Source organism: Colletotrichum higginsianum, assembly GCF_001672515.1.
Source record: "Colletotrichum higginsianum IMI 349063 chromosome 7 map unlocalized unitig_7, whole genome shotgun sequence".
Taxonomy (NCBI): domain Eukaryota; kingdom Fungi; phylum Ascomycota; class Sordariomycetes; order Glomerellales; family Glomerellaceae; genus Colletotrichum; species Colletotrichum higginsianum.
Genome location: NW_017263917.1, coordinates 4409535 through 4423826, shown reverse-complemented (window position 1 = coordinate 4423826; position 14292 = coordinate 4409535). Strand labels below are relative to the sequence as shown.

General features: G+C 52.3%; 3 protein-coding genes across 3 annotated transcripts; 1 reads left to right on the top strand and 2 right to left on the bottom strand.

Annotated features, from left to right (window-relative positions):
• Window positions 1–2538: 2538 nt before the first annotated feature.
• Window positions 2539–3900, bottom strand: CH63R_11019 (Major facilitator superfamily transporter; the record flags this gene model as incomplete). Its single annotated transcript, XM_018305993.1, has 2 exons — window positions 2539–3579; window positions 3670–3900. The coding sequence occupies 2 exons, from the start codon at window positions 3898–3900 to the stop codon at window positions 2539–2541; spliced, it is 1272 nt and encodes a 423-aa protein (XP_018155417.1).
• A 5362-nt stretch (window positions 3901–9262) lies between these two features.
• Window positions 9263–11205, bottom strand: CH63R_11018 (C6 zinc finger protein; the record flags this gene model as incomplete). Its single annotated transcript, XM_018305992.1, has 2 exons — window positions 9263–10670; window positions 10946–11205. The coding sequence occupies 2 exons, from the start codon at window positions 11203–11205 to the stop codon at window positions 9263–9265; spliced, it is 1668 nt and encodes a 555-aa protein (XP_018155416.1).
• A 445-nt stretch (window positions 11206–11650) lies between these two features.
• CH63R_11017 (uncharacterized protein) lies at window positions 11651–12826 on the top strand (the record flags this gene model as incomplete). The annotated part of the gene is made up of 1 exon (XM_018305991.1): window positions 11651–12826. The coding sequence occupies one exon, from the start codon at window positions 11651–11653 to the stop codon at window positions 12824–12826; it is 1176 nt and encodes a 391-aa protein (XP_018155415.1).
• Between the last annotated feature and the right edge of the window lie 1466 nt (window positions 12827–14292).

The window sequence follows — 14292 nt, the reverse complement described above, 5'->3', positions numbered from 1 at the left end:
GATGTTTCGTACGCCGCCGTCCGCCGTGTTCCGGTGCCGGACCGTCAGCAGTTCCGGTGCCCGTGCCGGCTGCCCGTAGCTGACATGGACCAGGAACAGCAACACGGCCAAGAACTTCTCCACATCTTGCCCGTACCGGTACGCCGCTTGTGTGCTGGGCTCCGTCGACCCCGCATCGGCCTCGGGGAAGAACCTACCCCTCAGCCGTTCGTCTTTCCAGACTTTGCGGAATAGCCAGTCCCGCCTCTTATCTTCGTCGGCTCGCACGATCGCATCCACAATCGATAGACCGATGGTGGTGTCGGACGCGTCGTCGCTGATCATGCTCCACGGGACCTCGGGTATACCAAGCTCGGCGCTGGACTGCTCGACAAAGTCTTGGCAGAACAGCAGCTTCCGGAACAAGATCTCTTCCGCCTGCGCCACCGTGGCTTGTATCATGCCCTGGATGTCGACGACGCTGAGTCGGTTCCCCTTAAACACGATCTCGTCCTTGTCCCAGCTGACAGACCCTCGTGCTGCCGTCCTGTTATGCGCCCCTAAGCCGAAGTTCCGCAGCCGGAAGATGAACTGCATCGGCGTCGTCTGCGATCCCTTGTCCGCCATCACCATAAACCGCCGCGTCATGTCGGCCACCAGATCGAAATGACTCGGCGCCCCGTCTTCCGCCTTGTCCTGGCTCTGGCCTGCTTGCACGCGCCGCGCGACCGCCTTGACCCGCTGGTCCACCGCGCTCTTCACGACGAAGAGCCGCGCCATGGTCGTGATGGCTGACAGCTTGGGCGTGAAGGTGCTGAAGTCCTCCCACCCGTGGTCCGCCCTGATGCTGAGCACCATGAAGAAGCTGACGAGAATGCTGTCGTACTCGGTCCCCTTGGTCTGGTGATCGAGCACCGACATGAACATGCTTGCGACCCCCTCCTCCAACCTGTCCATGGCGGCCCTGGCTGCAACCCCTTCCGTCTTGCCTTGGGCCTTGGCAAGTTCCTCCTCGGCATTGTCGGCCGCCTTCATCATAAAGTCGTACGCCTCCTGCTGCCTTGTCGTGACCTTGAACGGCGGTCTTTCCTCCCTCGTCCTAATCGTCATGACACGGACGATGTAACTAAACAGTTGCAAGACGACCTGTGTGTACCTCTTCTCTGTCGCCGGCTTCCGGTGGAAGTGGAATGGTCGGGGCCGTTCCTTGGACATCTCTACCCGGTTGGCCTCGAAGAGAGCGTTCCACGACACCGTCTCGGGTCTCGCGCACCGCTTCGCCTTGTTCTTACACCGTTCGAACGCTATATGAATGACCCGCAACGCACCGTCGTCGCACCGTGTCGGGTCGTCGCTCTCATCGCCGTAGTCAAGTGACACGAGACACCGTAACAGCTCTTTCTTCTCCCCAAACGCTTGGAGGTGCCTGGCTGCCCCAAGCCGGTTGAGCCATGCGTTTGGTGCGAGGAACTCGTCCGGGTTGTCGACGTTCTCGACCTCCTTCTTGCGAATCCCCTCCGCTTTGGCTACAAAACGGCTTGCTGCCTCCCGCACGAGATCCTCCTGCGCTAGCTCGAGCTGGTTTTCTCTCTGGAGATGGCGACCGGCCGCTACCTCAAAGTACTCGCTCCGGGGGCCACGTGTGAAGAAGCGCTGGTAATAGACGCCGGCTTTCCACGGCCCATCCTGCTCCCTTTTGGGGGCAGCCCGGCGTCCTGGTCGGAGACCCTGATCCCAACCGTGTATGGCCTTAAGATGCTACCTGATTCTGCGCAGATCTGTCCCTACGAACAGGCAGCTGCTCCCTGTCTCGCTACCGAAAGTGCACCGGTATCCGTTTTCCCTAGGTCGTCCGAGCTCTTCGATAGCTCGGCAGGCGTCGCTTGGTGTCTCGATGTCGTCCGGGTTCTCGATTACGTCTACAGTACTGGCCCATCGTTCCGCCTTGTCGATTTCGTCCTTCGTTAGTCTATGCGGGGCGGCCTGTAAATGCACACGTATGCGTCTTTTCGTTACGCTAGCTGTACACGTACGACAGACGAGAACCCTATAGGCGTCAACATAATGAAAATATTCCATGGAGTAATCCAGGCGCAGTATGTGCAAATGACACCTAGTGAGTAACAAGGAAACCGGAAGAAGTCCAGAAGAGAATAGAATTATATTAAGTGTAACTACTAACCCTGTCGTCAACACTACCTTGTATGATTAAACCTTGGAACCGTTGCTAGCAGTAACGAAGATGCAAGACACTACGGATTCCTGTTTGCTGTGTGCTTACTTAATCTGGGTTCGTCCTGATGCTACACGTCTATTGGTTCATTCCTACATGGTCTGGGTACGCCTTGCACCTCACCAAAACCAGCCAACAATACTTCTACAACAACCTACATGGTGAAAAAGCGTTTCTAGAGAATGAAAATAAGATAGTTAGTTTTGCAGTAGTTAGTTGTATCTCCTGTCGAGTTTTCAGCCTCATGCGACGCCTACATTCTGATTTCTAGGAAACGTCGGCTACCCTGATTTTTAAACGTCGGCTACCCCATGTCGTGCTAGCGTCTAAATTTTCGCCATACAAAATAAAACGTCGCCTACCCAGCCGACGCTGACAATAAGTGTTAGGGTTGTAAAAACGGATTTTGAGGGCTGGGGTGACGAGTTAGAGGCCGGAACACGAGCGAGGGGATTGAAAATGTACGTACCAATGGCACCTGCACAAATCGTTCCCACGATTTGTGAGATGACGGACGGCAGCACCCTTATACCGCTCTCAAAGGGAGTAGCGCCCTGGACTGCCTGAAACCACTCCGGGAGGTAGTAAGATGAGACGGATAGAGCACCAAGATGGCAGAAGGAGAAGATGACACTGAGCAGGACGGTGCGTCTTGTGACCAGAACACCAGGGATCATGGCCGAGTCCCCCAAGCGCGACTCCCAGACAGCGAAGAGACCCAGCATGACGATTGATCCAACCAAAAGGCCAATAATGGTTGCCGACTTCCAAGGGTACAAATTTCCGCCCCATTGCAGGGCGAGGATTAACATGAAAATGCCGGGGACGAAAACGAAAGACCCAACGAGATCCAGACTCAAGATTTTCTGCATGGTGGTCATGGGGCCGCCTTCTCGTGGCGGCAACTTGAAAAAGAAGAACATGGCGAGCAGGGTGACGGCGCCACCGGGTAGATTGATCCAGAAACACCAGCGCCAGGTGACCTTCTCGGTGAAGGCGCCGCCAACGATGGGGGCGAGAATCAGACCCAGGGCAAAGCAGCTGCTGCACAGGCCGATGTACAACGGCCTACGTTGGGGTGAAGATATGACCAAGACAACGGTGAGACCTCCACTGGTGACTGCAGCTGCGCCGATACCCGAGACGGCACGGCCGACGATGAATATTTCGCTTGTGGAGGCCCAGCCGCATATGGCACTACCGACGAGGAAGACGAAGAAAAAGCCTTGGTAAACCCAGCGGAGCGAGAACACACTGGCCATTTTGCCCGCTAAGGGGGTGAGCGAGCAGACCGCCAACGTGTAGGCTGCTGGATACCATGATATGTGTGATGTGTTCTGAAAGTCGGACGTGATGGACGGAATGGCCTAGGCAAGAGCAAAGTCAGTTTTTCCTCGAATGGGAAGAGAGGGAGAGAGAAAGAGAGAGCGAGTGTGTGTGTTGGCGGGGTGACAAACCGTTCCGATGACATAGACATCGAGAGCCATGACAAAGGCGCCAAAGCAGACGCCAATAAGAACCATGTATAACTTGAAGCCGTGCAGCTCCGAGGAGGCGAGGCCGGACTGCTTGGTGTTGCCTGCGGCATCCGTCGTGGACGCTGGCGTGGATTCTACCAAGCCTTCGCTGATCTCGCCATTCCTGTTTTGGCTATCTGATGGTGCTGATGCTGATGCTGTTGCTGTCATCCTTGTCTTCAGCCTCGAGCTGTGTTTGTGTATGGGGTGCTTAGAAAAAAAACCGGGATATGGTGAAAAGAAAAGAGCAAACAGCAAAAAGCGTAAAGGGAGGAGCGAAAAGAGCTGCAGTGATTCCGACGTCGAGAAACTTTTTGATCAAGGCACGGAATATTGAATGAGGATGGGACGATTGATTGAAAATCCCCGGTTCAAGAACGTATATACTCATACTTGTCTGCCTGGCCACGTCCGCGGCCTTCCAGGTTGTAAGCGGCACAGCACTCCGGCGTTCAGCCGTTCATGAGGTGCCGCCAGCAATTGGCCGTTTGCCCCGTCTTTGTCCTCTGTTTGTACTTGGCAGTGGATCCAAACCTTTATACGAGAAATACCCGGGTACAATACTTTCCATTGCTGCGAGAGTACGGCGGTGCATTTCAAAAGTCCTGGCTCAAAATGCCAAGCACCTGACCACCTCTTTTATGTCTCTCCCGACCCTCTTTTTTCACCCGTTGTGGCGCCCAACACCGATCCTACCATCAGGGCAATTATTCTTGCTTTACGAAGCTGCCATGGTGGAAAATCTACTAAGGAGGTCTCAAAAGCACTCCATATACCGACTCGAACTATCGACAATGTTCTTCGCCGTGCCAAAAGCTGGGGTTTGACCCAACTGCGCTTACCTTCCTTCCCGAATACTGTCGGGATGCCTCTCGCAGTGACCGGCCGAAAAGGCAGGCAGAAACCACGATTTCCTTCGGTATACAAAAGGTTTGCCGAGACCGTTATGGCCGCGAAAGGAACTGCGCTGAAATCGCTGGTTCCTTGCTTAGCGATGTTTCTGCGACAACCGTATAGCGGATTCTTCGACGGGCCGGCTTCCGGAAGACGAAGCTGACGAGGAAGCCAGGCCTGACGAAAAGGATGAGGGCAGTGTACTCACCCACCGTTACTGGACCCTCGAAGACTGGAAGAGGGTTGCGTGGGATGATGAGACTGCCGTTGCACTCAACCAACGCTGTGGCGGTTACCGACTCTGGCGACGATCTTCTGAAGTGTATACGCACTCCTGCATACGTGAGAAGTGGAAGTTTTACTCAGAATTCATCTTTCGGGCCTGCTTTTCTTTTACGACGAAGGGTTTCTGCCACTGTTGGCTTCCGGAGACTGCGAGGGAGAGGAAGGCGGCCAATAAAGTTATTGTTGTACTTGAGGCCAAATACGAGCCAATTAAACAGGCTAAATGGGATCTCGAAACGGAAAATGCTTTCAGCTCCCTGACCGTGGCAGGGGGTCGGCTTGGCATTTCGAGCCTGGACTTGTGAAGCGCACCTGTCAGACTGTTAGTCAGTCAGATATCGCCCGCTCCTGCATAAAGCCCCCACCACCGCCACCCAGACAGAGAAGAGAGTATAATAACAATAACCCTCCCGCCGCAACGTCTTCCTGCTCACACCTCGGAAGAGAGCTGGTGGGGGTCTCAGACATTGCCCGATCCCCACTCCTAGCCACCCCCCCCATGAATCCAATGCTTACAAAGTACCTGATAAACACTAAACACGGGACCGGCCGACTTGGGATTCCAAGGTGGATACTGGAATGGAGACCATCAGCAGCGCCAAGTCTGTACGAAATCTACGCAGCGAACCAGAAACCCTCCACGGCTGCGTTGTGTCCGCATTATTGCAGCCGCGCGACCCATATACCCGAAGTTCTAATGAGACATCAACCAACAGACCGAGAGCATTTTTACCTGCCTACCTAATGAATAACTGATCTCCACTTTGATGTTATAATGGTCTGATATGACTGTCAATATCTGATGCAGGCAAACACCAACCAACAACATCGGTACCAAGTCAACTACGCCGCACACGCGTAATACGCAGCATCATCACGGCCCATTAACTTTAAGTATTTAATGTTTGTCTCCGATTCCACGAGGCCGAATACCTACCAACTGGCAAGTTTTTTTTTAACCCGATCATGAGACGTCTTCAGACGGGGAACGACGCCAAGTTCCGAAGCGCCTGTGACCGGTGTCACGATATGAAGAACCGCTGCACCCGGTCAGGCGGGATTGAGAGTCGTAACCCTTATACTAATAATCAAGGGGTATATAAAGGGCACAAGGGCCCTATATGCAGGAATTAGCTAGCATATTTATAGTCTAATAAGGCATTTAAGAGCCTCTAGTAAAGCTAGGGGCTTAAGGAGGTTAGATTCTAATAATTATCCTTACCTATACCTACCTTTTAGTCTATTAAGGGCATCATTATTAACTCTTTCACTCTGTGCGAACCCAGCCTCTAATAATTAGTCCCTAACAACTCGGTTTCGCATTTTGCATCTTGTTGTAACTCGGTTTCGCATTACACCTAACTAAACTCTATTGTAACTCGGAAGCGCCGTTCAACAGACAGGGAAGCAGAGGCCACGCAAGCATCCGTACGTCCTGCGCGATACTGACTCCGACTTAAAGTGGAGGAGGTTCCTACACTGCCCTTGCACTACCTCATCGCTCTTGCCGACACCTTCTTGTTGCAAACTTTTCGGTGGGATCTCACTCGAGACGGCCATTATGACTACTAACACGGCATTGACGGCGAGGGAAAGAAGCAGCAACTTCCTGTATGTAGACAAGAGTGTATCGCCACGCTCTAGATGTTGTATTCATGCGCTGAGGAACGGCTATCTAGTTAGTATCGTCAAGAGCGCATTGTGTGTCTCTTGTTATTCTTTGTCTCTATTGTGGCTGATTGTTGCATTTGTAGCCACCGAGGAAGTTTTCTCTGGCTTTTGAAACCATACCAAAGTCTCAGTTATGACGAGACTCCTCTCAGGCTCGGAGTGGCCGTGCTGTTGTTAGAGCAAGGCGGCAGTCTTTACCTAGCCGATTCTACCCTCCTACTGGCTGAGTAGCAGTGGAAGGCAAGCATCCGCGGAGAACACGACACACTTAGTTGGGTTTGATGAATCGGTGTGATAATGAGTTGAAGTATCGAAAAGTGATCCGAGAGACGGCTCATTGAACACCAACTGCCTGGAATAAAAGCCTGCAGAAGTCCCCCTTTGTGCCGCCGTGAAAGCCAGCAGGACTGCAAACCTACCCCCGTCTTGTAACTAGTTCTGTAACAAAACAAAACCACCCAAACAGTCGTATCATTTTCTACATGTCTGAAACTCAAGTCAGGGGGTTCTCTCCCCTCAGCATAGACTCCGCAACCAATCCCTTCTGAGCCGTTCACACCAAGTACGACTCGCTGGATGACGAGTTGCATACACATGTATATATATGCATAGTTATACCCATCTAGAATAGACCTCATTCACATCTACCAGCTTGCATCGCTATAGTCCTTCGTTGAACCATCTGCCTGATTTCAATCATTCTTTCTTTTTACTCTAGCTAGGTTAGCCCTCCCCTTCCTCTGGCATGCTTTACATACAACACATTAAAGAGGACTTGTACATTTTACTAATCTAGTACATCAGCCTATTTACAAGCGTTATTCAATCCTTTCATCATGCTCCTTAGCAACCTCTTTTTCTTTTCGACTCTTCTCGCCTCGGCGGCTGCGGTCCCGCCTGCGGACCATGCCGGCATGACCCCCTTCGGCGCACTTACCAAACGACAACACCGCAACATTGGGCTGTGTGGAGCCACCCAAAACTGCTTCGGCTGCTGCCAGGAAGGTGGATGCTGCAGTGAGGCCTTTTGCGGGTGCCCGTAATCAGTCTTAAGCTTGATGTCTAAGGCAGGCCTTATAGACACTTCTACGCATAGGATTATAAACAGCATTTTCAAAAAAATTTAAATTCATATCCTACACAAAATAAGACTAACAATACGTATTTCTAAAAGATATTCTTATATTATGCAAGGTACAATGTGCTATATTCAAGCCCTTCCTAAAACCGATAACTTTCTCGTCTAATTCAAGTACGTCGCGCGTCCTCGCCGGACTTCATTACTGTATCGCCTGAAGTAACAACGCCAAGGTGCATTAGTGGCCGTGCAGGCTCCTGAGTCAAGCGGTCACGCGATATCCGTGGTCCATTGCAACTGCATTCCGGACAGGATCCAACCGGTGACTGACGTGGCGATAAATCGCTTTGAGTAGTACATCACGTTCGTGGCCCGGATAATTTGCCGACAAGTCTGGCTCTCCCTGGGTGACAGGCAAGGATCCGTCTAGCTTGCTCTGTAACGTCTGTCGACTGCAGCGGCCCTTCAACTTCCCCAGCAATGACCGGATTTCAAAAGTCGGTCTTCCCAGTGAGTCTGATAGAGTATCTTTCCGAACCCAACGATCGAGCAGTTGTCGTCCAAAGTCATACGGGACCACACCATCGCTAATGTTGACATCACCAAGGACGATCGGTACGCGTGTCTGCATCGGCATCGATAACGAACGGGACGGCACCACACACGCCGACCAATAGCGCCAGCATGACACTGGGAAAGCTATGTCGACAGTGGGGCCGCAACCGTCCCAGCGCTTACTTTCCCCATGCCCGGGGTGTTGCCAGATCCCGGGCCTCAACCAGACCCCAACGGACCGGACGACCGTGTTGGACGGTGCGGGTGACCGCTGCGGCCCACACCACCGTGCAGCGGCTGGGTCCCGCCTCTGGAGCGGCTTACGACCGACGATGTTGTCACGAGTTAGAGCACACAGTAAGGCGTAGGGGAATATGGGAGAAAGATGCTTATTCTGTATAATGTGAAGAAAATGAAATGTAGACTAATTATATACGTCTGACCACGTGAAATGGCACGTGAGGGGACTGATTCGCGGAGCTCTGATATACGAGGGTATTCCTGTGACAGATGTGGCGCAGAATCTCGCCATTTACGTTCAAACGCCGGCACCGGCGACCATCGCGCTGCAGCTCCTTGACCCGCATTGAGTCGCCGCAGTGGCTCTCGACGGCGAGGAGGTATTAAAGGTGCTAAGGTAAATAGAATGAGGTTGAAGTGGCGGCATTTGCCTCTCCCTCGCTGGGTGCACTCGATGGAGGATTGACTGGATATGGACTCCAGATTCTGTGCCAGAAGCCAGGAATATTCGCTTACCTAAAGCAGTGGATGCTTCACGGCGAAGGATTTGATACTCAGTGTGAGATATGCCAACGCGGACCGAAAAAGATACAACATAGCCTTTAAGGAACTACGAGTCAACCAGTGATTAATGATTCTTAAAACTGATGATTTTGATAGTTTTGCTGCTTCTTCGTCTGCAAAGGGCAGTCCATGTTGATTATGTACTTTGCCTGTACATGCCGCCATCTGAGTGATGGAGAGGCACTCGACAGAAGCTATAAAAAAACTGCGAGGGTCCAAGAACCCATGACTGCGTGTCTACCTTATTCACATTGCGCGCCTAATCTTCGGGGAGAAGATGCTGCCGAGCTTGGTGATTCGTTCCTCAATCCACTGCTTCTGCCCCTCGCACATCATGGAGGGAGCCATACCCCTGTATGAAAGGCCACCGCCCAAAAGCTCAAGCACTGCTGATAGCGTGCTGTAAGCCATGTAAAATCCTGACGATGCCACTTGCCGTGCGTGCTTGACTTCAATTGGTGAGGTGTGGTTCGAGCCCATCGAAGAGCTCGAATCGGAAAGCGTGAATGTCAATAGGGTTTGAACGTTGTGCAGGCCATCCACCTTGACATCACAAGTCATAAACTCAACCGTGTCGCAGATATCATCGACGAGTGATTGTACTCGAGATATTAGCCAGGATGGCAAATGTACATCTCGCAGTTCATTGGCAGTATCGCTTTCTACGAGGCCCTTGATAACAAGGCAGAGGGCCCCGAGCTCCGTGACTCGATGTCGGTTGTACGAGTTGGCTATAAACAGATTTGAGAAGACGGTGGGGGGCGTATATTGGCCGCCGTTGTTGGACTGGATGGATACAGCGCCTCTGGGAGCCGCAGCGGCAATTGGCCGCCAAGCTGGTGGAAGCGATGCGTACCATTGAGAGCACTGGTCCGCAAGGCGGATAGCACGAGATAGAAGAACATCAATCTCGGGCCCACTGCTAAGAATTGTCCCGTTTGCGCAGTGATTGGGGGCGTCACTTGCTTCTACGGCGGTTTCCTTGTTGCAGAAAGCGTGTCTGAGGCAGGCAAGCTCCAAGGCCAAAGTGTCTGTATCGATTGCCGGTCCGGTCGGGACGACTCCTTCAGCGCACTGCCAGATTTGGCGGACTGCTTGAATGTTGGTGATTCCATTGCTGATCTGCCACGCATGGCGAAGTAGCCTGGTACGAGTGGCAATAAGCAAGCGCCACGATAGCGAGTTCCGGTAATTGAGCACACCTCGATGCTTCAAAAGAGCAATCGAGCCCAGCAGGTGTGTTGGTAGTCTTGGGGCCGACTGCGTACTTCTGAATACCCGAAAGGTAGTTTCATAGGCCTCGAGCACCAGCGTCGTGAGTAGCATCTCGTCGGATTTGCTGCTTTCTGGGCAACGAAGGGCATTCCTGGTGCTCGACACGGCGTCGGTGTATACCACATGCGCCATAGCCGCACCTCCATGGCGAGGGCTGTGCAGGCCGGCAACTTGAACGGCAGATGCCACGGTTGCCTTGTAAAGAGGCGAGACCACACTAGCTTTGGCGAACATTGCCGGTAACAGGTCGAAGAAGCTACAGGTGGCTTGGGGGTCATAATCATGACCATAACAGAGGAAGAAGTAATCCACAGCTCGAGATAGGACGTCTTGAGACAGGTTTTCGGGAATCCGATCCACGACGAGACGTGTTTTGTCTCTGTATTTTGTTTTGTTTTGTTGAACGAGATTGCTACTGGCGAGGTTCGAGCACGACTGTGTTGGCACGCTGCCTCCCCTCCTCCTGGAGTGCCGACTGGCCACCTTGTATGTTTCGTCTCTGTGTGCAATGTCGAATATGTCATGGTACCCGGGACAAACAAACCCCTTGCTCACGCAGTTTTGGCAGGCAGGCGAAGCTCGATCACACTACGATTTAGTCTTTGGCTTAGCGGTGCGTCAACCCTTCGAGTCAGGAGGCATACTTGATGTTACCTTGATTCGCCGAGCTCTGCATCTCTGGCAACCTTTGCTCGGACCATTGTAAACCATCTCGTGCGAAAGCTGAGCGAAAACGGGTATCTTGTCGAGGATTCTGCGCAGAGTTGGATGTGGAGGGTCAATGTTGGGAACGACAGCGAAGCGGTTGTTGGAACACCGGGCCTCACGGAAATGTGTCTCTTGTTGCTCTTGGTCGACGGCCTGGGATACTTCTGAGCGTGGGCCAATAGCAATTCGCCGCGAGGATACCCCATATCGAGTTAGACCCAAAGCCTCGTCAGTCGTCAGGGCTGTCCGAGCAGCATGTCACCGACGGAACCGCTGACCTGTTGATATTGATATCTTCCCCTCCCTAAACCATTTGCAAAGGATGCTTGCGACGAAATGATCCGTCCTACAAGCAAGTTTGCAGGTGTGCGACAGCCTGCCCCTACCGCCACTTGACTACATACAGGAGATGCTTGCGATGGGGGCGGGGAGGAGGCACCCTGCGATGGGCAAGGCAGGAGTTCAATAGCTGGTCTACGCAATTTCAAACATTGTTAATTTCAAATGGAGCAAAGCTGGTACTATAAGAATCAACGGTGCTGCTACTGTCTGTCTGCTCTTAGTCCGGCCGGCCATCCCAAGTCACTTCCCCATTCCCCATCGACGTCATCCAGGTATCAACATCGTATTCAATTCGGACATTCTTACACTATGCACCTCTTCAGCCCCTTCATCGCCACGGCGTTGACTGCTGCCCTGCTCGTTGTGGCTGACCAGGGTGATGATTGCAGTGTGCATAAGGCTGTAGCAGGAGAATACGTTACTGGCGCCGTCCCAATGAACGACGACCCCCTCGCCCACTTTGACACGCCCATGGTTACAACCTTCAACTCCAGCGCCAGCGAAGTCTGGGCGTTCGATGCAGGATCCCACGATGGCAAAGCCGGCATAGTCGTCTACTTGAGTCGCGGCACCGTGGCTTCGAATTTGGCCGCTCAACGGGCCTTGATCTCTGTCTCTTGGCCCAATGGCTCTCGCTACCTGGAAAATGCCTTCTACCAGCAGTCCATCGTCACCAGCTGCGCTCACGAGACAATCGGTACATGGTCGGATGGTGCTGATAGCGACCAGGCCTCCTCCATGTGGCGCTTCACCGCATCCAGGGACCTCAGGCGTGCCAAGGTCTCCATCAACTCGCCGACTATCCAAGGAACATTCCAGCTGGAAAACCGGGGCCCACCTTTGTACCCCGGGGGCTTGATATATCCCAACCCAAACGCCAGCGTCCTACTAGCCCCAGAGATGTATTGGCAGGAGCACTTCCCCGTTGCGGCCGCGTCCGCCAACCTGAGCATCAAGGGTACGCCCTTCGTCCTCTCCGGCGTGGGTGGGCGCGACAAGAACTGGAACTCGCGCCCGTGGGCCGTCGTCAGCGGCAACTGGGACATGGCCCGGGCCGTTGCCGGACCCTACGGCCTCATGCTGTGGAACTACACTTCGGGCGTGGACGGGCGACCGTACTTCAGCGCCACGCTCATGGAGGAGGGGAACGTCGTCTTCCGCACCGCCGTGGATGGCGGTGGGTCATCGCCCGGCGCCTGCCACGGCACGTCCGGCACTGTATCGCTGACGTATGACGGGTCTCACCACTTGACGTCACCGTCGGGAACGCCCTCACCGTCTCGCCACACGGGCTATGTGGTGGATCTAATCTCGCAACACAGGCACTGGCGGTTCAACATCGACTTCTCGCAGACGGTCTTCTGGTTTCCTGCGGACAAGGCTTTAACCGTCGGCCAGTATGTGGGTAATGTCACTGGCGGATTAATGGGTGGCCGGAGCTATATTGGAGTCGCATCTGGGTCGCTTCAGGAATTTGTGTTATAGGTGGATCTGTCAAGAGCAAAGTTGCTACGATGTACAATTAGCAGCTGAAACTATAGTGATTTCCCCGTGTCGTAGCACAGCACCCACTACTAGCCCTCCCTAGAAGACGAGGTTCGCAATACCACTGACCACAGTGGCTCTAGAATAGCCGTGGGGCCTTAGTGTTGTTCTTGCGCCGAGTAGACTAGAAGATCTCAGTCTTTTTGCTGCAGTTAGAGCTATTAATATCTAGAAAAGCGCCCTAGGTGCTGCAAGAGACGACGCGGATGCCCTTCTTAAGAAGCCATAATCGGCTCCACAGTGCCGTCTAGGCCGAAGGCCTAAATCTACTTGAAGTGAGGATTGTTATTGTCAAACTTCAGGGCCTGGACCGTATAGACAACAGAGTGGAAGAGGTCGCGGACGATAGGGATGCACCGGGCAGAGGTGCCGTCGATTATAGCGATGAGACAAGGAGTAGACATGTTGGGAAAATAGTGGGTGTTTTAGAGTTTGTGTTAGATAAAAGAGATAGCTTGGTAGTTAAAAAGTTCTAAGCATTCCTTCCTTCCACCTTCTTGTACTAGTTTCTACTCTACCACGCAATAAGACTGTTGAATACAGGAGTTGACTTAGCTCCAATACTCGGATATTGTACCTTCACCTCGACTCGTCGCGGATTCACGATTATATCCGATGACAATGCGCAACTATCAACCCTGGAGTTTGAAAAGTCTAGCGAAACAGATAATGGCATTGGTCTTGCTGCTAAATATGTCTGTAGTCCTGCCTCTTTTGCCTGTGGCGTACTTGGACCGCGTTGCATGAAGGCTCGGGGCGAAAGATGCTTAGCGACAGACTTGATTTTCACGCGTACCTCCTGGGCACTCCCGCTGCCCAATACAGCCCTACGATAATTAGGATTTAGTAAGGTTTAAGTTAGAGCCTAGACTCACCGCGGTACAAGAGCAGAACTAAAAGAATTAGTTACAGCTGAAACATGGACAATTTGAATACATACACAGTCATTAAAGACGCTAGAACAGCATGCTTGAGCAGCAGCTTGTCGGGGTGTAGGCGGTTCACGCAAGGTATTCGACCCAGTATTAGGAGCAGCCATAACAGCCGCTAGAAATACAAACATGTAATAGAAACGCATGTTTGAAAATATTGCGTTATGCAAGAAGGCAAGAGATACAGGTATAAGAAGATCAAGGATTGTGCAGGAGACAGAAGTTTACGAAGGTGACAGAAGTTCAGCTGAGCATACTTTTTATATAAGTTTTCTAATTTTTGATTAGTGATATCTAATCAAACTCAACATGATTCATGTTCTACTTCACATTGCGTGTATTAGATTAATGTAAACAGGTTTAAACTTAGAACTAAGTAATTAGTGATCATAGACAGGGCTACTGACCCGCGTTAGTTTAGCTACAACGACAAGCTCTTAGGTCTTTTGTGCTAGTGTAGAAGCATTTAGATTT